The 24,500-nt window shown below is 44.8% G+C and overlaps 1 protein-coding gene across 1 annotated transcript; it reads right to left on the bottom strand.

Annotated features, from left to right (window-relative positions):
• Positions 1-313: 313 nt before the first annotated feature.
• Positions 314-21,797, bottom strand: LOC141080522 (uncharacterized). The gene is made up of 6 exons (XM_073565781.1): positions 21,762-21,797; positions 21,431-21,645; positions 20,715-21,029; positions 5,055-5,186; positions 3,392-3,462; positions 314-397 (listed from the first exon to the last, which is right to left on the bottom strand). The coding sequence occupies exons 2-6, from the start codon at positions 21,624-21,626 to the stop codon at positions 314-316; spliced, it is 798 nt and encodes a 265-aa protein (XP_073421882.1). The 5' UTR covers positions 21,627-21,645; positions 21,762-21,797.
• Positions 21,798-24,500: the final 2,703 nt, after the last annotated feature.

Here is a 24,500-nt window from a genome sequence, read left to right as displayed (position 1 = left end):
TAGAGCTTCGATTGTAGCAAGGTGATAAACAAATGAACACAGACATAGGTATCTGAATTCAAGATGTTGCATAGCATTTACTGATTTCGGCTTGGTTTATATCCTCTACCGAAAGAGGTATACACATTGCATCATTACATCATATCAGAATTAGTTAGTAATTATTAATTATGGTGAAATGTCCTAAAATACATTACTAATCCGGTAAATATGTAGATAACTGTCGTATCACCAGGTGACTTTCATCTTAGACGTGGATGAGAGTCTAAAGTTTAATCATCATCATTAGCCACCATAGTTACTAAGCCTTTATCTAATTAATTATATGGTAGGTAGGTTTTTCCAATTTTACTGGTATGGCTGTAGTAAGGAGAACTTGGAAAGGACTGTCCGTCTCCTGGAAACAGAATCAAAAACTTGTTTATGCACAGATGTGAGTCTCCTTTGGAGGCTCTGGATACCGCTAGCGAAGCTGTAGGCTGTTGCACTGGAGGTGCAATGTCTTGTGAGGAACTACAGGCCTAAACTTGCTATGTGGCCTACATGACTCTCAACATATGCATAACACTCTGTATTACCTCTCCATTAGAAGGGGGTCATTCTGCTGTATCGGTTCTGGCATCAGGAGGACTTGTGATCACCCTGGAAAGAGATCAACACACATGAGCACATACATATATTCCTACCTGTGGGTAGTTGTATGAAGTCAGTCTGCAGTCATTGAAATGGGTAGAGGAGCTTAGGCATGTGTTTTCTGTATTGTCCTATTCTACCTGTGTTGTGAACATGTTAGACATGCTTGCGTGAATCTAGCAGCAGCTGTTGCGAAACCAGGAGCAAACCATTGTTTATACACAATAGTGCACATGGCATCTTTGGACAGGTGCGTTGGGCCATGGGCCGCCTGAGCCATTATAGGGTGTAAGGACCTCAGGAGTTATAACCGGTGTCCTACCATCCACAGACCTTCATGGTACCGAGCTCCAACCTTCATCCTGATCTTCGTCTCCTCCCCGGTTGCGCGCCAATTCAGAGCATGCAAGATTCCAAAATCCTGCTGATTATACTCGGTACTTACCATGATCAGTGGAGGTACCCCATAGGCCATATGTTGCCTTGGCTTTCGTGCGGCTTCCTTGGCCAGATGGTCTGCTCTTTCCATCGATCTGGCTTCACAGGTCCTGGAATCTAAGTGTGCCTTTATCTTCATTATGGAGACCTCCTTTGGAGACCGCAAAACCTCCATGAGCTGTCTGGCGAGATATCCATGCTTGACAGGATTGCCTGTTGATGTAAGAAAGTTCCTTTTCCTCCAAATGGGGCCGTAGTCATGTGCTACCCCAAAACAAAATCTGGACCTAGTGTACACTGTGCAACGTTTACCTTGAGCCCCTTTAAGCGCTTCAATGAGTGCCGTCAACTCCACCTCTTTTGCAGACATATGAGGAGGGAGTGGTTCTGCTTTTACTAAAGGCCCCGTCTCACTAAGCGATCTCGGTAGCGAGATCGCTGCTGAGTCACAACTTTTGTGACGTAACAGCGATCTCACCAGCGAGATCACTGTGTGTGACAGCGATCAGCGCGCGGCCCCCCTGCCGGTATCGCTGATCGCTGGAAGAAACCTCTGGACATTTCTTTGGTCGCTGGTCTCCCGCTGGCCAGCACGCATCGCTGTGTGTGGCAGGTGGGAGACCAGCGATCAGGTGTAAAAAATAATTAAAAAAATTAAAAATATTGTTATTCTCACCTTCCAACGTCCTGTTCAGCCATCCTGCCTCTCTCCACGCTCCGGTCCCAGTGATCCTTTGCACGAATGACCGCGAGACTTTGTTATCCCACGAGACCGTGATATCTCGCGGTCATTCGTGCAAAGGATTACTGGGACCGGAGCGTGGAGAGAGGCAGGATGGCTGAACGGGACGTCGGAAGGTGAGAATAACTATATTTTTTACTTTGATTCTATTTTTTACAGCGATGGCAAGCGATGCCGGGCGCTCGGCATCGCTGTGCTGATCACTGGTGAAGCTGTCTGTGTGACAGCTCACCAGCGATCACATAGCGACTTACTAGCGATCCTGACACCTTGATACCGGTGTCGGGATCGCTGGTAAGTCGCTTAGTGTGACGGGGCCTCAACTCATGCTGTGTGATCACTGCATATCCAGTGTAGATCCATCCACCTTCGATGCACCTTGAACCAACTGCAAAAAGCTCAACATCTGGATTAATGAGAGGTTCACAAGAAACATATGGAAAACTTAATTGAGCCATAAAGGCTTATTCAAGCTTGTCAAATTTTACAAAAATACAAGAAACAATTATTTTATAAATACAGTGATTATCCCTTTTCCCTCCCCCCTTTTTGAATCCGCGAATGATCAGATAATCAGGATTCAAACAACTTAAAAGGTACACAGTACAAGAGAGGGAAAGCAAGAAAAGAAAAAAAAAACTTCCTGGCATGAAGCCAAAATTTTAAAACTGCAATAACTTTTTAACTAAACAATGACAAATAATTCTGTCTGAAGGGGTAAGATACACTTATGACATGAAATCTATGTGCAAATTTTAGACACTTGGCAGACAGCCAACTTTTCACGGACAATTGGCCTGTTGCCAATATTCTTTATTATACTTCTGTCTCTGAACTTTCCTTTACAAAAACCTTATTTCTTGCTACTTTACAATTGTCTTCAATGATATCACACTCTGAATCAGACTAATGATTTACTTTGAAACCATATGACTGTCCCACTTATCGACATACATTTCACATTCTAAATCAACTTAACATTACCTTCTATAAACACAGTGCAGTATATACTTTTTCCTGACCCATGACTCATATCACAGCTTAAAACCACTAAGAAGAACATGCATCTTAGCACAGTAAGTATAGTCTTCTGGGTTACCCCTATTCATTTGGCATCTGAAAGGTGTGTCTTTAGGTTCCCAGAGATTTTGCTCTTCTATACTATTCAACAGCATTCCAGGGGTCCACTGATCAGTGGTTGTCCCATGAATATTAAGCCGGAACACTTTATAGTCTGGATGTCTAAATGATAGAGATCCAAATCCCATATCATCCTGATTGTAACCTTCATGTACAATTTTAACAATTCTCCACCCCTCAGCGGAGATAGCTAGCATTAACCCAAATTTACAGTCTAGGCTAGACATGTCACAAATTATTTGCCAGAGGCTTGCTTTTTACAATTTCCCCTAGGTGTTAACAATACACAAATTCTAACCGCTACATACAATGAAAATATATCTCAATTCTTTAAGAAAAAACACAGAAGTAGTACTTTCAGCACAATACAAATCAAATGTTTTCCCCGTATTCTTACAAGTTTTCCACTCAATTAGGAGCTCTATCTCTAACACATACAAGCCTTATATGAAGGACCTGTCCGTCAGGACTTTGGTGTAAATACTCTGGATTATTTCTCACTTCCATTGCTGTATGAAACAAATGAGCATCACTTATACGGACATGGGTATTTAGATAAAAGAAAGCCCAGTGAGCATTCCTCCGTTTTACAAATCTCTGTCTTTGTTTTCGGGGTTCTGTTAATGCCCAATTGCTCAAAAAGACACAGTTCTCATCCGTTCTTCTTCTAAAACATACACAACCCACACAGAATCTGCAGACCATTTAGCACAGCTGTTTTCACTCACACATTCACACGTGTAACTATGTGATTTTACTTAGCGTACCTCACTATATCCTTGGTGGCAGTTGACCAAAGGATCACACTTATCTAGCGGACTCCCTTATACAGACAGGATTTTTATGATTAAATCCTCATTACTTTCACACCATCATTCAAGGAGTCTCATATGTCAGTCACTTCTGTCATACACAAAGGAAAAATCTTTCACAACTGCCTTGTAATCCTCCTGGCTGATAACTCCCCCCCTTTTCTGGTGCACCTGGCTTTTTCCTGCCTATGCCTTTTTCTGGTTGATGTCTCAGTACACTCCTAGCATGAAATATCACTTATGTTCATTTCTCCTGGACTCTCAAAATGGCTGTCTATAGCGCCCATTTGCCCTTCTGCCAGAATTATTTTCATAATTTACAGGTGAGCCGGCTGTTGTCCCTATTTGTCCTCACTTGTTATAACCAGAGCTGTCTTTATCACAGCTGAGGCGGAGGGCCGTTTCCTGCTTTTTGTCCTCACTTGTCATAACCAGAGCTGTCTTTATCACAGCTGAGGCGGAGGGCCGTTTCCTGCTTTTTGTCCTCACTTGTCATAACCAGAGCTGGCTCTATTACAGCTGAGGTGGTGGACCGTTGTTACCTCAGGAATTATGTTTTAGTGGTTTGGCCACGTGACTACTCTTCCAGTATCACTCCACTAAAACCGTGTGGTTGCTCAGTGAGAAATGGCAAATTCTTCCTATGAGACCTTGTATATTCAGAGGTCTTATTTATCAACCAGACAACAAGACTAATCAGCAATAGGCATTTTAGTGTGATTCCAACTACCTCAAAGTTTCTTAGCACCATGTGGGAGCAGCTTGTGCGTGTGAGACAAGACAAAGGACAAGACTCATCCCCTGACTCAAGGTGCCATCAAAGTAGTAGCCAAAGAGAAATGCAGGGAACCTAGACCCGATACAATCGGTGTTTTTGACACCATGTCTCTTATCACTCCCCAAGAGGACGTACATAGCTTTAACCGTGCATCTGCCGTCAGAGAGGAATCCTCACATGAATCCTGGCAAGCTGGTTAGCATGGAGAGACACTCTTAGTGGCAGATTATCAGAGAATAGTTCCATACCCACAAGGTTGGGCAGACATTCATGCTCCAGTCACACACTAAACATATAACAACATGCAACAAACATATAATGGCAGTGAGAGAAATTAATCAATCTGATATACCTTTTTTCCTTACATCACATGGATATATCTATGGTTCTTTAGCAACACTGGCCTGGTCCAATAGGAAAGACTCGGCTATAACATACCTAGAGTCCGGGCAGCAGATTGTGAGATAGAGGGAGACACAGAGAGTGTTTGTAAGAAATCAAAGGTTCTTACCTTCCCGGGATGTTGTCTGTGTGTTCCACTGTCTCAGACTGCAGGTGCCGGGCTTCAGATATTCATGAGTCTTCTGTTGACCAGCCCACCCAGGAACGCCAAAACTGTTGGGTTGATCTAAATATGTTAGATCTGAGTCCCAAGAGGACTCCGTATATCAGATGATTTTCAAATTGAGTAGAGCTTCGATTGGAGCAAGGTGATGAACAAATGAACACAGACACAGGTATCTGAATTCAAGATGTTGCATAGCATTTACTGAATTCGGCTTGGTTTATATCCTCTACCGAAAGAGGCATACATATTACATCATTACATCATATCAGAATTAGTTAGTAATTATGAATTATGGTGAAATGTCCTAAAATATATTACTGATCCAGTAAATATGTAGATAACTGTCTTATCACCAGGTGACTCATCTTAGACGTGGATGAGAGTCTAAAGTTTAATCATCATCATTAGCCACCTTAGTTACTAAGCCTTTATCTAATTAATTGTATGCTAACTGTCATTAGCTACCTTAATCGATACTGTGCTAAGTGGTAACGTGCATGCTTATCAGTTAGAAGTATTGGAGGTGAGGTTTTATTAGCCAGAAATATGTCCAACTCATCTAACGTTTCAAAGTTCACTGTGGACAAACATTATCTTGAATCAATAAGTATTGCTTTAATATAATTCTAGCTATGAGAGCCATAGTGTATCACAGATATTCTAAAAGGGCCTCTAGGTATTTGTTTAGAAGGGTCTCTGAATACCCTATCAGTCCCTTTAAAAGCAGGGTGGCACATGTTAAGGAGCTGAAACTCCTAAACCCTTCATCCAATTTTAATGTGGATACCCTCAAATGAAAGCTGAAAGTCTGCCCTTCAACTGCATCTGAATTTGCTTTGTTTAAAATTCATTGTGGTAATGTCTAGAAACAAAATTAGAAAAATGTTGTCTCAGTTCAAATATATATGGACCTAACTGTATATATATATATATATATATATATATATATATACACAGTTTTCAAAAGAAATATTCTTCAATACATATATATATATATATATATATATATATATATATGTGTACAGAATATATATCATATTTGTATGGACTTATGCACTGAAATAAATCATAACTCCAGAACATTAAACACCAATTATCAAACACATCAAATTAATGTCAATCATATTTGCATAATAATGATGATCATAATTACCGGTACATTCATGGTAATTGAGATCACAAAATAATGTTACTACTAAATCAAAATCAGTACAATTACATGTTTCCACATTTTTAGGGAAAACAGAACCCAAACCAATATGCTATTAACCCAATTCTAGCAAATTATTTTTTTTATCATAACTTACACATTACATCAACACATACTGTCCCTGGCTTCACCTAATGCATTCTTTCAGTAAGCAGGAGCGATTCTCATTTACATATACACTAACACACACTTTGGGTAACCACACATTTGTATTGCATGCTGATACTGTACTCAGGTGTAGGTGAACAAAGCTATACCAAGAACAAAAGACCAACATTAACAAACATTCACTGAAATTATTTCTTTAACGTATATGATCTTCAAAACCCAATATGCACAGGAGCTTCCAAATATAGATAAAAAATGTGAAAATCTCAAAAATAAAACTCAAATAAAATATCATCTAAATTTAGGTAGATAGACTCGTAAATATTCAATACTGCAGAAACAAACTATTCACTGTGTACTGTAATCCTGTTAATTAAATGGCCAAAGTTTCTTCTTTCACTCTTGCAAACAAACAATAGTTTAATTACATATCCCACCCCCAATCCAACATTTAGTGGACTGAAAAGAGAAAGTAGTTCCTTTAAAAATCAAGAATGCTAAAAACAGTACAAACAAAATTAAAAGAATGAGCTCATGAAAAATAAAAATAAAAATACCACGTGGATTTTTCTTTGGCTGTGAACCAATTTAACAAAGGATATCCATGACAATACAGGGGTTTCACAAATAACATACAGTGACATAAACAACATGTAGTACAAATAAGTAATCTGTTTCTTTACTCAACCCCCAGTATATCACCAGTCATCTCGGAATATGTCAGCGCTATAGAAATAAAATTTATTATTATTATTTCACACTAGTCTCAAATTCATTGTCTGTAATGTCACTCCCTCTTTTCCTTGTATGTTTCTCTCATATAGCACCCACAGACAGAATCATATTGCAACTGTTTTGGTCTTTCGCCATTTAAAAGCATCAAGGTCTAACACCAAATGACAGCGGTCTGACAGTTGGAAGGTATTTCAAACCCTCAAGTGAGAAATTCACATTTATGCATCACCAAGACCAAACCCAATTCATCATATATATCAGCCAGCGCATACGTCAAAGTATGCTCACAGGAATATTCCTCTTCTTAAAAAAACTCTAGAAAGAAAGCAAACATCATTAGACAACATCAGAAATGGTAAAACTGTTCAAACACAGTTCTCAGGGATGTTCCACAACTTTTACCTAAAATCTGCAATTAAAATTATTCTATGAGGGCATCAGAGCAGGGAGTATAGTATGCCTTGGTATTGGAGGAGTATAAGGGGCGGTTACGGTTGGGCCTTTGTAGGCCTCCATCAGGTGTCCCACCTCTATCTTTCTAACCCCCTCTCTCTTTTGCCGCCACCCTCCTGGGCCTGGTGATTTGCAATTTACTTTTCCTCCTCAGATCTTGCCATCTTCTCAACAGGTCACTAGTAGAAATCCCATCTATCTCCTAGAATGGAACTCCACTAGATATCAGGTCACAAAACAACTCCTTCCTGCTCTTTCTAATTTGGGTATCATCCTCTTTTCTCCTTTCTTTTTTTTTTAAATTCGTTTATTCTTTTCTCCTTTCTTGATCTACTCTCTCTACTGTACTATTTTTTGACAATTTTGCTCTCTCTAGAGCAGATAACTGGGAGATTAAATTGCATGCTGTGTATACAGTAGTAGAATTTCTCATAAGCGCACTCAACATAGTGAACAATGGGGCTTTGTAAGCCGCTGGGGCACGTTCTATGAATTTATTCTTCATCATTACTATCAATATTGCAGCATCTGGTCCCTTCCAATCCTCAACAACAGCAAAGTGATCATTCAAATCTGGCAAAGGACTGCAAGTTACACCACCAATCCACACGATTTCTCTCAATCTCTGAACTCCGTCTGAAAGAGACTCCCATTGTGTTTGTATTATTAATTCAATAGGAGAGTCATACACTTGTGCCACAGAATCTCTCAAGAAATGCAACAGAGAGAAATTCTCTGCAGTGTCCCTTGCACGTCTCATTTTTAGACATACCATAGGATCAATACAAATACTACCAATTTCTATTGCCTTTTCATTATTCAGAAATATAGTATCTGACCCAAGATCCCATAACCTGAGAATCCATGTTAACAAATGTTCTCCTGTTTGCTGCCTGTACCTGGTAGCTAATTCTGTTAGCTCTCCTCCTGTATAATCCCTAGTTTCCTCTGTCATGGCGGCTTGTGCTCCAATAGCAGCATCTCCTGCATCCATCCTATCTCCACTACGCTGTGTGGATTCTCTCCTGGCTTTTGTTATTAATATTGGTCTTGCATGCCTTTCTTCCTCATTTGTATCACTGTCAGAGCCCTCCCATTCTAGCAAATCTGACCATTTCTCATGTGCAGTCATGGTCCTAATCTGTGCAGTACGAATATATGACACTGGCTGCTGCCTCCTCCTGCGCCTATTCTTGTTCACATTTTTTATGACCTATGCTTCAAAATTACTTTGCATATTGTCATGCTGTTTCATTTGGTCTCTCAAGGCTGATTACAAGCTATTCCTTTGCTCTATAGCTGTATGTAGAGTTGAGCGAAACGGGTCTAAAAATTTCAAAAGTCGCCGACTTTTGGCAAAGTCGGGTTTCATGAAACGAAACCCGACCCTAGGATGAGGTCGGCCACGAGGTCGGCGACTTAAGCGCCAAAGTCGCGTTTCAAAAGTTTGTTTTGCGCTCTTTTTCAGCCAATAGGGATCCACGGACACTGTGGGCAACGTGATGACATAGGCAGGGGTCACCACCATCTTTCAGAAGGGCATGCAAGTGATTGGCTTGCTTTGGTGGGCGTCACAGGGGGTATAAAAGGGCGTGCACGCCGACCACCATGTTACTCATGCTGATCTCAGAATAGGGAGAGCTGCTGCTGATGATGATTTTGTAGGGAGAGCGTTAGGCAGGGAAGAAGACACCAAAAACTGCTTCTGCTGCTAGCGATTTTGCCTGTACAACACACCAGTCACTGTGTGTGCAGTGCAAGTGGAGGCTATATTTTGCTGGATCAGCGGTGTTGGTTGTTAGGCTGCCTTCTAAGGCTTCCTGACCGCTGCATTGCTGTTTACCCACTGCTCTGCAAACTGCTTTTTTAAAAGCAATCCCAATTTTTTTTTTTGTCCTGGTGAGGTACCGAGCGTGCATTTTTTCACACCATACAGCGGTGCACACTCCTCACACAGTACCGTGTAACGGCTGTTATCACAGCCACAGTGAAGCTATCTGTGTGTCACTCTGTAAGGATAAGTCGAGGACATGTTCTGTTCTTACAGACCTGCACCTTCTAGTTTTGTCTAGCTTTCAAACAGTTAAATATATTTGCTGTTTGATCACATTCAAAACTATAGAGAGACAGCGTGTGTCAGTCCGTATACTTAAAAAACACGGAGCTTGACAATTTTACGTACACCGGACAGCCGTGTACGTGCACGCTCCTCTCTCAGTACCGTGTAACGGCTGTTATCACGGCCACAGTGAAGCTATCTGTGTGTCGCTCTGTAAGTGTCATGTCGGACGCTGTTCACACCACAGCGTCCGGCAGGCAGCGGTAGTTCCATCTCCGTCCACTATAGCCTCAGTGGCGCCGGCTTGATTTTACTCAGGTTATCCGGGGTTAATCTAGCTGGAAATCAGGTGGGATGTTTGGTCACGCCCACGGTCTTTAAATAGTCGTGCTGGCCTGTGGGCGTCTCCGATTATAGCTTGTGTTTTGTGCCAAGTGGTTCCGGTCTGGAGTGGAGGTGTTGGAGAGAGAAATTCATAGCTGGTGTCGTATGATCCGTTGTTACCTTTTCGTCTTCCTATATTTGTGCTTTGTTTTGCCCTGTTCACATTATAGTATTGTCCTGTGTGGTTGCGGCGCGGTGTGGTTTGAGTTCTCCCTGTCTGTCATTACTGTGTGGGTTTTGGTGGTTTGACAACTCACTGGGTGGAGGGTGGAGGGTTCAGCTTAGGGCTGAGCAGGAGATAAGGAGAGGCTGGAGGCTCAGGCATTTGCACCTTTAGCAAAAACCCTGGGTTGAGGGTCAGACAGGGTTGTCCCTAGTTTGAGGGACTCCGCAGGGGCCCGGGTTTTGTCAGCCTCCTTCGACCTAAGCCTCGCATAACATTATAATCGGCCCAACATTTTTCCATGGATTCCATGACTTCCATAAACCGCCAGTTGGCGGCGCTGTCCGTACAGGTCACCAAGTTGAAGAGGGCAGTTCAGCAGCAGGGCCTGGTTGTAGCTAATGTACAAGCGGCTTCTGCTGGTGCAGGTGCAGAGCCTAAGATTCCGCTGCCTGAACGATTTTCTGGGGAACGCAGCAAATTTGTCATCTTTCGGGAGGCCTGCAAGTTATACTTTCGCATGCGCCCGGTCTCCTCAGGTAATGAGGCTCAGCGGGTGGGTCTGGTGTTATCATTACTGAGTGGGGACCCCCAAGCATGGGCGTTTTCCTTACCAGCCGACTCTGCTACGTTTCATTCGGTTGAGAATGTTTTTTCAGCACTCGGGCTCATTTATGATGACCCCGACAGATTGGCTTTAGCAGAATCTAAGATCCGCGCCCTCCGTCAGGGGGAACGTATGGCGGAAGACTATTGTTCAGAATTTCGCCGTTGGGCAGTAGACACACAGTGGAACGACCCAGCGCTGCGGAGTCAGTTTATTCATGGGGTCTCAGAAAGAGTTAAACAGGCCCTCCTGATGTATGAGACTCCTACATCGTTAGAATCTGCCATGAGTTTGGTTATCCGTATTGATCGCCGTTTGCGTCAAGGGGCGCAGGAGACGCTGCCTCTGGGAGAAAGCAGGGGTGCCAGTGTGGTTGCTGCAGATGAGCCCACGGAACCTATGCAAATCGCTGGGGTATCACATGTGCAGCGTCGCGTTCCTGGGTTCAGGAAGCATGGAGCATGTTTTTACTGTGGTAAAAGAGATCATTATGTAAATGCTTGTCCTGTGCTACCAAAGAAAGTCGCACCGGCGGAAAACTGGTAAGCTCAGAGGGTATGGAGGAGGCCCAACTGAGCGTATGCATATCCTCCATGATGGTATCTCAATGTATGCTCCCTGCCAGGGTTATTATTGCGGGCAGAGAGCTACCAATATCAGTGTTTGTGGATAGCGGTTCAGCCACCAATCTCATGGATGAGGAGTTTGCACGCATGGCAGGTTTCAAGATCGAAAAACTCCCTCATCCTATTCGCGTGGTTACCATTAATGCCGCTCCCCTCCCACAGGGGGAGATTACTGAGTTTGTAGCTGAGGTTAAACTCCACATTGGGGTCCTACATTCTGAGTGGGTTACATGTAAGGTACTCAATAATCTCCCAGCACAAATAGTCCTGGGTTTCCCATGGTTGTCTAAGCACAACCCGGTGATTGACTGGAGAACCCAGGACATAGTCCAGTGGAGCAGTTTCTGCCAGGAAAATTGCTTGGCCACATGTGTGTCCGCCGTGAAGTCCAGCCTTCCGGAGGCATTGCTGGATTTTGTGGACGTATTCTCTGAGAGGGGTTGCTCAGAACTACCTCCACATCGAGCCTATGACTGTCAAATTAGGTTAAAACCCGGGGCTAAATTGCCAAAGGCGAGGATGTTTAGTATTTCTGGTCCGGAGAGACAAGCTCTTAAGGACTACATTGCGGAGAGTTTAAGTAAAGGGCACATCCGGCCTTCATCCTCACCTGTAGCAGCGGGGTTTTTCTTTATTAAGAAGAAAGATGGGGGGTTACGCCCGTGTCTGGATTTCCGGGAGTTAAACCAGATTACGGTCCGTGATCCCTACCCGATGCCTCTGATCCCTGATTTGTTCAACCAGGTGGCTGGTGCGAAGTGGTTTTCCAAACTTGACCTCAGGGGGGCATATAACCTCATAAGGGTCCGTCAGGGGGATGAGTGGAAGACGGCATTTAATACCCCTGAGGGTCATTTTGAAAGCCTAGTTATGCCATTTGGGTTGACAACCGCGCCTGCTGTGTTCCAACATTTCATAAATGATGTATTTGCTCATGTGCTGGGGAAATTTGTGATTGTGTACCTGGATGATATCCTTATTTATTCGAGCGACCAGGACACTCATTTAGAGCATGTCAGGCAGGTGTTACAGCTGCTCCGTGAGAATACGCTCTATGCTAAGCTTGAAAAATGTGTGTTTTTTGTTCAAGAGTTGCCTTTTTTGGGATATATTGTGTCCGCCGCAGGGTTTAAAATGGATGCCGCTAAGGTGCAAGCGGTGCTGCGATGGGAACGGCCTGGTAATCTAAATGCGCTCCAGCGGTTCCTTGGGTTTGCCAACTATTATAGGAAGTTTATTAAGAATTTCTCTACTATAGCCAAACCGCTCACGGACATGACGAAAAAAGGTACCAATCTCGCTATCTGGTCTGAGGATGCGGTGCGTGCATTTGAGCTTCTGAAGAACCGTTTTGCTTCAGCCCCCATTCTGGTGCAACCGGACGTATCTAAACCTTTTACGGTGGAGGTCGATGCGTCTGAGGTGGGAGTGGGGGCAGTACTGTCACAGGGCTCGTCCTTGAGCAATTTGCGTCCATGCGCCTACTTCTCCAAGAAGCTGTCGCCGGCCGAAGGGAATTACGACATCGGCAACAGGGAGTTGTTGGCCATCAAATTGGCTTTTGAGGAATGGCGACACTTCTTGGAGGGGGTGGCCCACCAGGTCACAGTCATCACCGACCATAAGAATCTGCTCTATCTGGAGTCGGCCAAGCGTCTGTCTCCCAGGCAGGCTCGATGGGCATTGTTTTTTACATGTTTTAACTTTCTGGTGACTTACCGTCCTGGGGAGAAAAACACCAAGGCGGATGCCTTGTCCAGGTGTTTTCCGGGGGGAGAACCTCGGGAAGAGCCGGTACCCATCCTCCAGGAAGGTGTAGTGGTTTCGGCTCTCACGACTGAGGTAGAGGCGGAGATTGCCGAGGCCTAGGAGGAGGTACCACCAGGACTTCCCGCTAATAAGTCGTTCGTACCCCTTCATCTTCGTCTTAAAGTGTTGGGGGAACACCACGAGTCGGTCCTGGCCGGTCATCCAGGGGTTAGGGGCACCTTGGAACTGGTATCGCGCCGCTTCTGGTGGCCAAAAATCCGGCAGGATGTGGTTTCCTACGTGACAGCTTGCATCACGTGCGCCAGGGCCAAGTCGCCCAGAACCCGTCCTGCTGGCACTCTACAGCCTCTGGGGATACCTAGTAGGCCATGGACAGAAATCTCCATTGACTTTATCACAGACTTGCCTGCCTCGGCGGGGAACACGGTCATCCTGGTGGTGGTTGATCGATTTTCGAAGATGGCGCATTTTGTGTCGTTGCCTTCCTTGCCCAACGCGAAGACGTTGGCTCAGGTCTTTGTGCAGGAGGTGGTCAGACTGCACGGAGTTCCGTCGGACATAGTGTCTGATAGGGGTACCCAGTTTGTGGCGAAGTTTTGGAAAGCTTTTTGCTCACGATTGGGGATCAAGTTGTCTCATTCGTCGGCGTTTCATCCGCAGTCAAATGGTCAAACTGAGCGCATGAACCAAAATCTGGAGCAGTATTTGCGATGTTTTGTGTCTGACAACCAAGAGGAGTGGTCGACGTTCCTTCCCTTGGCCGAGTTCGCATTAAATAATCACCGCCAAGAATCATCGGGAGAGTCTCCGTTCTTTTGTGTTTATGGGCACCATCCTCAATTTTGTACCTTGCGTCAGGGGGGCTCTGGGGGCGTCCCAGAGGAGGACCGGTTAGGAGTTCAACTATCATCGGTCTGGAGGAGTGTGAAACAGCGATTGCTGAGCATGAGTGCAAGATACAAACGTGTGGCTGACTCTAGACGCGTGCCAGGTCCGGACCTGTGTGTGGGTGATTGGGTGTGGTTAGCTACTAAAATCATAAAACTCAAAATTCCATCATTGAAATTGGGTCCAAGGTTTATTGGCCCTTTTAAGATTGCTGCCATCATAAACCCGGTTGCTTTTCGGTTGGAGCTTCCTGTGGTATACAAGATACACAACGTGTTTCACAGGTCTTTATTGAAAAAGGTGGTAGGCTCTGTGGACACGACGCCGATGCCACCTCCAGTCATGGTGGATGGCGATTTAGAGTTTGAAGTCTCCAAAGTGGTGGACTCTCGAGTACTGCGCCGTACTCTTCAGTATTTGGTGCACTGGCGGGGGTATGGTCCGGAGGAGAGGTCTTGGGTACCAGCCTCGGACATACATGCGGATCGGCTGGTCAGTTCCTTTCACCGCCGTCATCCGGACAAGCCGGGTCCTATGAGTCTTGAGGGCCCTGGGGTCCCTCGTAGAAGACGGGGTACTGTCATGTCGGACGCTGTTCACACCACAGCGTCCGGCAGGCAGCGATAGTTCCATCTCCGTCCACTATAGCCTCAGTGGCGCCGGCTTGATTTTACTCAGGTTATCTGGGGTTAATCTAGCTGGAAATCAGGTGGGATGTTTGGTCACGCCCACGGTCTTTAAATAGTCATGCTGGCCTGTGGGCGTCGCCGATTATAGCTTGTGTTTTGTGCCAAGTGGTTCCGGTCTGGAGTGGAGGTGTTGGAGAGAGAAATTCATAGCTGGTGTCATATGATCCGTTGTTACCTTTTCGTCTTCCTATATTTGTGCTTTGTTTTGCCCTGTTCACATTATAGTATTGTCCTGTGTGGTTGCGGCGCGGTGTGGTTTGAGTTCTCCCTGTCTGTCATTACTGTGTGGGTTTTGGTGGTTTGACAACTCACTGGGTGGAGGGTGGAGGGTTCAGCTTAGGGCTGAGCAGGAGATAAGGAGAGGCTGGAGGCTCAGGCATTTGCACCTTTAGCAAAAACCCTGGGTTGAGGGTCAGACAGGGTTTTCCCTAGTTTGAGGGACTCCGCAGGGGCCCGGGTTTTGTCAGCCTCCTTCGACCTAAGCCTCGCATAACAGTAAGGATAAGTCGAGGACTTGTTCTGTTCTTACAGACCTACACTCTAGGGAGATTCCTATTCTGCCCAATTCTATATACACCTTGTAGTTTGTCATACACTAGCCAATTTCTGACTGTGACATAGCGCTGTGATATTCACTGGGCCTCACACAATCCAAAAGTGTCCAGTGTCCACAAGTGTGTGCAGAAATTCAAAATCTCCGTTATCCTCTAGTGACAATTTTCACACCTGCGACATCGAGCTTGTGACATAGCGCTGTGATATTCAGTGGGCCTCACACAATCCAAAAGTGTCCAGTGTCCACAAGTGTGTGCAGAAATTCAAAATCTCTGTTATCCTCTAGTGACATTTTTCACACCTGCAACATCGAGCCTGTGACATAGCGCTGTGATATTCAGTGGGCCTCACACAATCCAAAAGTGTCCAGTGTCCACAAGTGTGTGCAGAAATTAAAAATCTCTGTTATCCTTTAGTGACATTTTTCACACCTGCGACATCGAGCCTGTGACATAGCGCTGTGATATTCAGTGGGCCTCACACAATCCAAAAGTGTCCAGTGTCCACAAGTGTGTGCAGAAATTCAAAATCTCCGTTATCCTCTAGTGACATTTTTCACACCTGCGACATTGAGCCTGTGACAGCGCTGTGATATTCAGTGGGCCTCACACAATCCAAAAGTGTCCAGTGTCCACAAGTGTGTGCAGAAATTCAAAATCTCCGTTATCCTCTAGTGACATTTTTCACACCTGTGACATCGAGCCTGTGACATAGCGCTGTGATATTCAGTGGGCCTCACACAATCCAAAAGTGTCCAGTGTCCACAAGTGTGTGCAGAAATTAAAAATCTCTGTTATCCTCTAGTGACATTTTTCACACCTGCGACATCGAGCCTGTGACATAGCGCTGTGATATTCAGTGGGCCTCACACAATCCAAAAGTGTCCAGTGTCCACAAGTGTGTGCAGAAATTCAAAATCTCCGTTATCCTCTAGTGACATTTTTCACACCTGCGACATCGAGCCTGTGACATAGCGCTGTGATATTCAGTGGGCCTCACACAATCCAAAAGTGTCCAGTGTCCACAAGTGTGTGCAGAAATTTAAAATCTCCCCTGTCCTATAGACACCTTGTACCTTGTTTTACATTACTATATAGTTTGTTGGATTTTGTCTACATTTCTACCAAAAATGAGGAAGGCTGGTGGAAGAGGCCGTGGAATTGGGCGGGGGTTGGCAGCTGGTAATGATGGTGTTGGTGGTGGATCTAATGGTAGTGGCAAAAGCAAAATAGGACCTAATGCAGGAGGTGTTGAGCCTGCTTCATCATCTGGCTCCACAAGGCCTCGAAGGCTTACTTTTCTATGAGTTGGCAAACCGCTTTTAAAGCCAGAGCTTCAGGAAAAAGTTTTGTCTTACATTGCTGACTCCAGCTCTATCGCCTCCTCTTCTGAAGTTGTAAAAAATAAAAGCACTGAGTCGTCGTTGGAGGCTCATGTTCATGAACCACACCTTTCCTTGTGTCCTTCACCCCAACCAAGATTGAAGGATGACGCAGGCTATACTAATGATTACTCCATGGAGCTGTTTTCACATACCATGCCTGGATTATCAAGTGAAATGGTGAATTACCCAGGCCAAGATGAATCTGACATGGAGTACACTGATGAACAGCCAGTGATAGATGATTCTGCTGGTACATTCACTCAGAGCACTACATTGTCCTCGCAGTGTACAGAGCCAGATTCTGACCCTGATGAGACTCAGGTGCCCCTTCCTGCACACTATACCACCATACACGGTGACACAGAGGAAGGTGTACATGACATTGAAGAGGAGGTGATGGATGACCCAATTGTTGACCCGATTGGCATCCATTGGGGGAAGAGGGTGCTGCTTCCAATAGTTCAGATGAGGAGGAGGAGCATCCACAGCAGACATCAACATCGCAACAGCTGTTATCTGGCAGGCCCGGAGCACTCCAAAGACAGGTTCCAAAAATCAAAAGAGTTGCTGGACAGCTTGTCCAGAGGGTCAAAATATCACAGCGTGCTAGGCCGCAAAAGGTCTGCCAAAGTAGGAAGAATGCAGTGTGGCACTTTTTTGAACAAAATCCTCATGATCAGGCCAAGGTTATCTGTAAGAAGTGCGCAAAGACCTTTAGCCGAGGGAAAAATCTGAAAAATTTGAATACCAGTTGCATGCTTAGACATTTAACCAGCATGCACTTACAAACGTGGACACAACACCAAACCTCAAGTACCACATGTGCAACTGATCACAAAGAAGGTTGTCAGCAACGCTACATTGTTTCCCCCACTGTAAGCCCACCGGTTAGCACAGCAGCAAATGTTGAGGTGTCGTTGCAAGGCCACAGCAGTCAGGTAATCCCACTGTTATATCAACGAAAGACTGAATCTAGGCCATCAGAAAGAACACCAACTCCATCACCATCATCAACCCTCTCTCAGTCCACCATGTCCACCACTAGTTCCACCATATGCAGCTCTAAAGTCCAGCTCACCCTACCAGAAACTATGAGTAGGACAAGAAAGTACTCAGTCTCTCATCCGCGTACACTGGGTTTGAACGCCCACATTGCCAAACTAATCTCGTTAGAGATGATGCCCTATCGGTTGGTGGAAAGCGCAGCTTTCCGCGAACTCATGGCCTATGCAGTACCACGCTATGACCTACCCATTCGCCACTTCTTCTCTCGCAAAGCCATCCCAGCCCTCCACCATCATGTGAAAGACCGCATTGTCCATGCACTCAAGCAGTCAGTGAGTGCTCAAGCAGTCAGTGAGTGGAAAGGTGCACCTCACAACTGATGCATGGTCCAGTCGGCATGGCCAGGGCCGTTACGTGTCCATCACTGCGCACTGGGTTAATGTGGTGGATGCAGGGTCCACAGGGGACAGCGGTGGTGGGACAGTGCTGCCTATTCCACGGTATAGGAAACAGTTGGCTGTAGGCGTTCAACCCTCCTCCTCCTCCAGAAGCGAAAGCTCATCCACAGAGCGCAGTCGTACGAGCACTCCATTTGCAGCTGCCACTGTTGCACACGAGGTGTCCCCCTATCGAGCAGCTAGTGGAAAGCGTCAGCAGGCTGTGTTGCAGATGATGTGTTCGGGCGACAGACACACTGCCGAGGTGCTGGCCGAGTACTTTCAGCGACAAACTGAGTCATGGCTGGGCAGTGTACATCTTGAGGCAGGCAAGGTAGTTAGTGATAACGGCCGTAATTTTGTGGCAGCTATAGCCCTTTCAAAACTCAGCCACATACCTTGCCTGGCTCACACCTTGAACCTGGTGGTGCAGTGCTTCCTCAATAATTATCCGCAGTTAACAGCCCTGCTCCAGAAGGTGCGAAGACTGTGCGCGCACATCCGCCGGTCGCCTGTACACTCCATTCGTATGCAGAAGCTGCAGCGATTGCTCCACCTTCCCAACCACCGCCTCATTATCGACATTGCAACAAGGTGGAACTCCACCCTGCACATGGTTGAGCGGCTGTGCGAGCAGAGGCAGGCCATAATGCATTTGTGGGAGGATACACGGCCAGGCACTTTGAGAGCAGACATGGAGTTGACAGGTGTGCAGTGGTCGAAGCTGAAAGACCTCTGTAAAGTCCTTCAGTGTTTTGAGGAATGCACATGGCTGGTAAGCGCAGATGACGCCATCCTAAGCATGAGCATCCCACTTATGCGTCTGCTCATGCAAACTTTGACGCACCTTAACACTAGGACTACTGGACTCGTGACCCCGCCTAGAACTACTGAAAGGAGTCATTTTGACTCCTTGCTTGTTTTCGTTTATTTTTAGAGTTTCATTTGTGGTTATTTATTAATAATTATATTTTTTGTAATGTATTATTATTGTGAGATCCAACAGTAATGCTTTTGATTGTTTTTTTTCTGCTTTTCTTATTTTTCTACAGAAAATAACAATAATTATAATAGACGTTTTTCAAACATTTTTTTTTAATCAAGTGCACACATATAAACAACAACTGAAGAACAAAAAGCAGAGAAAATGTAGGTGGAGGAGCATAAAAATGAAAATATGGCGCAGAATTCACCTTCTAAACATTTGGTGTTTTGCATTTTAGGCATTGCCTTTGATTTATGGCAGTACATTGCCCACACAAAGACTTACCACAAGTCTTACAATTGCCGACAGATCTATTTTTCTTGCACTTTTCTTTGATCTGGCAAAATTTTGTTTGAACCATCACTTCTGAGCATGTAGAAACTTGGGACGTGGAACCCTTTTCCCTATCTGTGACATAAGGACCACTCAACTCTCTCACAAGCGTTTGCAAAAATGCCTTGCGTGACATTTTTTGGTGGGTAATCTCCTTGAATATTATCCATGCATTTATACCCGCAAAGTCTAAGGCATTTTCAAATGCATGAACAGGCCATCTCCTTGTGCATGTTCGTGTGGTATATTTTCGTGCCATCTGATCCACTACATTTACTCCATATTTTGTTTCATTGTAAAACTTTACCGTTTCTGGAGTTTTTTTAGCGGAATCAGACGCAACAACAACATCTGGATGGACGGAACTCAAAATGACAACATTTTTGTTGGGCTTTCCTTGATATACTGTAAGTGTAAAATTGTCTTCATTTCTAAACACTTTAGTGTTGTACAATTCCTCTTTCATGGATTTTATTTCTTTAGGCACTTCTCGCCTTATCTTGTTCAGTGTTCCCACGATGGTTGTTCCTTTGCTTTTTAGCTGTTTAGCTAATTTTACTGAAGTAAAATAATTATCGGTTGTAACATTGCGACCTTTTTTCAAAAACGGGTCCAATAACTTCATTACCACATGGTCAGCTAAACGGTCCTCAGCACGGCGTGTGTCATCTTTGCCTAGATAAGGGAAGCCATTTGCCAGATATTTGCTCTCCTTATCAACAGCTAGCCAATATTTGTGGCCATATTTATCAGGTTTGGAAGGCATGTACTGCGTGAATGGACACCTAGTTTTGCTTGGGAAAAGTTGCTCATCCACCGTTATGTATGGGCCAGGTTTGTAACACGCAATACAATTTTCAATAAACCTGTCCCACACAGTAGAAAATAGAGCAAACTTGTCCGTTTGCAGTCTCTCCGATCGAGTAGATTTCTCATCAAATCTGAGAAACCTCATAATTTCAACAAAGCGGTCCCTAGACATTGTCGCTTTGCAAAACGGTATTCCCCAGTCATTACACCAAATACTGCTAATCGAGTGACGGTTCGTGCCAGATATTCCACGAGCATAGAATTTCGCAATGAATGCATCTAGCTCCTTATCGGATAGAGTAAACTGTAAATTATTGTTCCTGCATGCTTCTGCAAGCGTACAGTTCTTTATATGTGTCAATATATATGAATCAAAAAATAAACGCCATGCGCTCAAAGGACTATCGATAATGATATTTCTTCTGGCGTATCCTGTAGGGTCAGGTGCTTCTCGAAGAATATTTTGGCTGGCACGCCTACCAGGCAAGTGTTCTCCAATTTCAACAGGTTTCCATTGAATACCATCTGCTGAAACTAGTATTCCTTCAGATTCGCCTTCTCTGGTGTTTGTTGTTGCATTACCTTCGCCGCCATCGTTATCTGTTGTTCTTTCATTTCTGGGACGTTTTGCTGATTTTTTCTGTCCACGACCAGGAGGATGGTCACGAGGCAACATAACTGCATGAGCCCGATCCCCAGTTGATGTGCTTGGAATATCTGGAAAAAAGTTGATGAATATTTAGAATTTTTGTTTTGTAAGGGTCCGTGCACACTGGCTGGATTAGCGGCGGAATATCCGACCGGATATTCTCACCACAATCCGGCCCGTACCTGCCCGCTCAGGTACAGAGCGGAGTTTCATACCTGAAGCTCTGCTCCGAACCCCGGGCTGGAGCCGCTGTCTGGGACGGAGCCGTGCTCGCGCATAAGCAAGCGCTGCTCTGTCCCTGACAGCGGCTCCAGCCCGGGGTTCGGAGCGGAGCTTCAGGCATGAGCGGGCAGGTACGGCCTGTATTGCGGCAAGAATATCCAAATGGCTATTCAGCCAGAATTCTGCTAGTGTGCACAGGCCCTAACTCAGTGTGTGGAAGAACAAATAAATACACATAACTACTTACCTTCTGGATTTGTTCCTTCTGAGTCTTCAGATTCACTTGATATGTTCTGAGGAATGAAATCTTCATCACTGTCAGAATCAAATACATGTTCCTGCAATTCGGATTCGGATTCATCCTCCGGTATGGATTGCAAAGTAGCCAGAATATCCTGAGGCTTTATCAAACGTCTTCTCTCCATATTCCTCACAAATTCCATAATTCTATATAGTTCCCTGCTGAAAAATAGAAATGAAATCAAAACTAAAAGAAATAATAACTGTTCTGCCACCTTCAAAAGTAGGTGGGCTGAATCAGTTGACAGACAGCTAAACTATTTCATAACAATTCATACCTGTATGAGTCTTCAGAGCTCCTATGTCTGCGTCTGTTCTCTTTGTCTCTTCAGCTGAACTGAAAGTAAAGTTACTATCCAGAATACTGTCTCCTGCTAGGACCTTAGAAAAACACCACCCTTCATTAGCATAAGATAAGAGCCTAGAGTAAACAAGCTATTTTGTTCAGTATTACACAGTAATACAAGCAGGTAAAACACAAGGAAAATGTGAAAAGTTGACATGTAAATTGAACTACATCTATATGAACATCAGGGTAAATAAGACAGAGTGAAAAAATTATGCACAAAACTTTATAGCAACATTTAGTGACAAAAGGACCTCAAAATATAGTAGGGAGTCAAAATGACTCCCTTCAGTAGTTCTTGGTAAATTTTGAAAAAAAACGCGCACATTTTTCACCAAAATTATTTATTCTCACAAAATCTTTTTTCACATCATATTTGAGGAAAAGTCACCGAGTTTCAAGCCGGAATTCTGAAAAATGTAGTCACAGAAGAGAAATAAAAAACGAAAGGAGTCAAAATGACTCCATCAGTAGTTCTAGTGTGCAGGCGTCTGCAGCCAATGTTGATGATGAGGAAAGGGGGAGGGAATCCTTGATGACATTCAGCCATTATCTGCTCAGGGACCTCTCCTGGACGAGGTGGAGGAAGAAGAGGAGGAGGAGGATGATGATGGGGATGATTACTTAGGGGAGGAGGATGCATCTCATGGGGCAAGTGAAAATGTTGGCGTGGCAAGGTCTGGTACAGGGTTTGTGCGGTACTGGAGGGATGTAGATTTGCCAGAAAGTGCTCCTCCACCCAGCACTCGCAGTGCATCATTGACACCGGGAACATTGGCCCACATGTCAGATTATACCTTAAAGATCCTAAAAAGGGACCCACGCATTGCCAAAATGATGAACGATGACGACTACTGGTTGGCCAGCATCCTGGATCCACGCTATAAAGGCAAATTACAAAACATCATGCCACAGGAGAACCTTGACCTAATATTGGCTACTAAACAAGCAACTCTGGTTAACCGGTTGGTTGAGGCATTCCCAGCACACAGCAGCGGTGATGGTTCTCACACGAGCCGTACGGGCCGGGGGCAGCTTGGCAGAGGTGTTCGTGGTGCACACAGCAGAAGTGGCATTGGAGACAGGGGTTTCATGACAATGTTGTGGACTGATTTTTCACGGACAGCTCACGCAACTGGTAATACTGCATCGATGGAAAGTGACAGGAGACAGCAGTTGTCAACTATGGTTAACAACTACTTTTCCTCCCATATCGATGTTCTCCCACACAGGTCATTCCCCTTTGACTATTGGGCCGCTAAACTGGACACCTGGCCTGAATTGGCACAATATGCCTTACAGGAGCTCGCTTGCCCAGCCACAAGTGTGCTATCGGAAACAGTCTTCAGTGCTGCTGGCTCAATCCTGACAGAAAAAAGGACCCATCTGTCGACCCAAAATGTGGATGATCTAACCTTCATTAAAATGAACCATGCATGGGTTTCCAAGGATTTTGTCCCACTTTCCCTTGATGACACATAGGTTGCCAGAAAAATGGCTTGCTTTTGTCCTCCTCCTGTTCCGTGAACTTGACCTATTTCGCCTTTTGCAGCAGCTGAATGACCCACATCTACATATGCCACTTTGTAAACCTCCCTAAGTGGGCGCCCCCCCCCCATGGCCGGGGTCACCACCTAGCGCATAAAACCGTGCGAGTGCCGTTGCCCTGGACAGGTGGGTAGGCCGACTCTTGGGCGCAGGCACTGGCATAGGGTCCCTCATAGTGCAATCAAGTGTCTCTGACAGTGGTGGTGCACACCCGCCGTCAGACACACCGCTGTACTATGAGGGGCCCAGTGCCAGTACCGACGCCCACGAGTGTGCCCCCCTTGCTTGGGCAGGGCCCCAGCATTTGCAATGTTTACCTCTCCCTGCTCCTCCGCTGTGTAGTCTGGACTGTCAAATCCTTCACTGGGACTGCCACTACAAATTGATTGAACTGAAAGATGATGGTTAAGATGTAGCTATGCCCTGTCCTGCTGGCCGGGCTCTAGCTCCAGATGATCAGTGGCTTCCATTTCTTATGGACGTCGACTCACAATTACATGCAGTGGTGGTTTATCATCAGCTTTCACAGTTTTCCTACTCACAAACGTGTGACATTCCAGCGCACATTTCAAAATGTGCCCTCTCATGCCAGTCAAATAGAATCGCCTACGGCCTGTGGCTTCTGTCTTTTGCACTCCAAAGTTACATGACAGATCATGATAGCCAGTGAGCACCATGTTTACATTGCTCCCTGTGATAAAAATTGGATTGAGATGAGTAACAGTGATGGAATCCATGGAAGTTCGATACAGCATGACTTTATTCACAAAAAAATGTTTTCACTGTCTCAACACACAAATTAATTGAGGGTCAGCATCGCCTATGAGAATTGTGACGGAAGTTTTTCCCATGAATAATAATTCCTAGATTTCTGCAATCAATAGCCTTTATGTCACTAATTGTATGCATCTCATTTCCTATTGCGGAGAGGCTGGACTGTATTACTGAGACAGAAATATATATGAAGATTTAAAAATAACACCAAAAGTATATAGTTGTGTACACCTCAAATGCATTTTCTTTTTTCCACTTTTTAGATTGCTGTGTAATCAATACTGAGAACACGGAGATTTTACATGTTTAAACTATGCTATATATACCTGCTATCCAGTGATAAAGTACC

The sequence above is a fragment of the Dendrobates tinctorius genome, unplaced genomic scaffold (assembly GCF_039654945.1).
Source record: "Dendrobates tinctorius isolate UK_male_01 unplaced genomic scaffold, ASM3965494v1 ptg000003l, whole genome shotgun sequence".
In the NCBI taxonomy this organism is placed as follows: domain Eukaryota; kingdom Metazoa; phylum Chordata; class Amphibia; order Anura; family Dendrobatidae; genus Dendrobates; species Dendrobates tinctorius.
The sequence above is the reverse complement of the archived record's forward strand: the minus strand, read 5'-3'. Positions and strand labels throughout refer to the sequence as shown.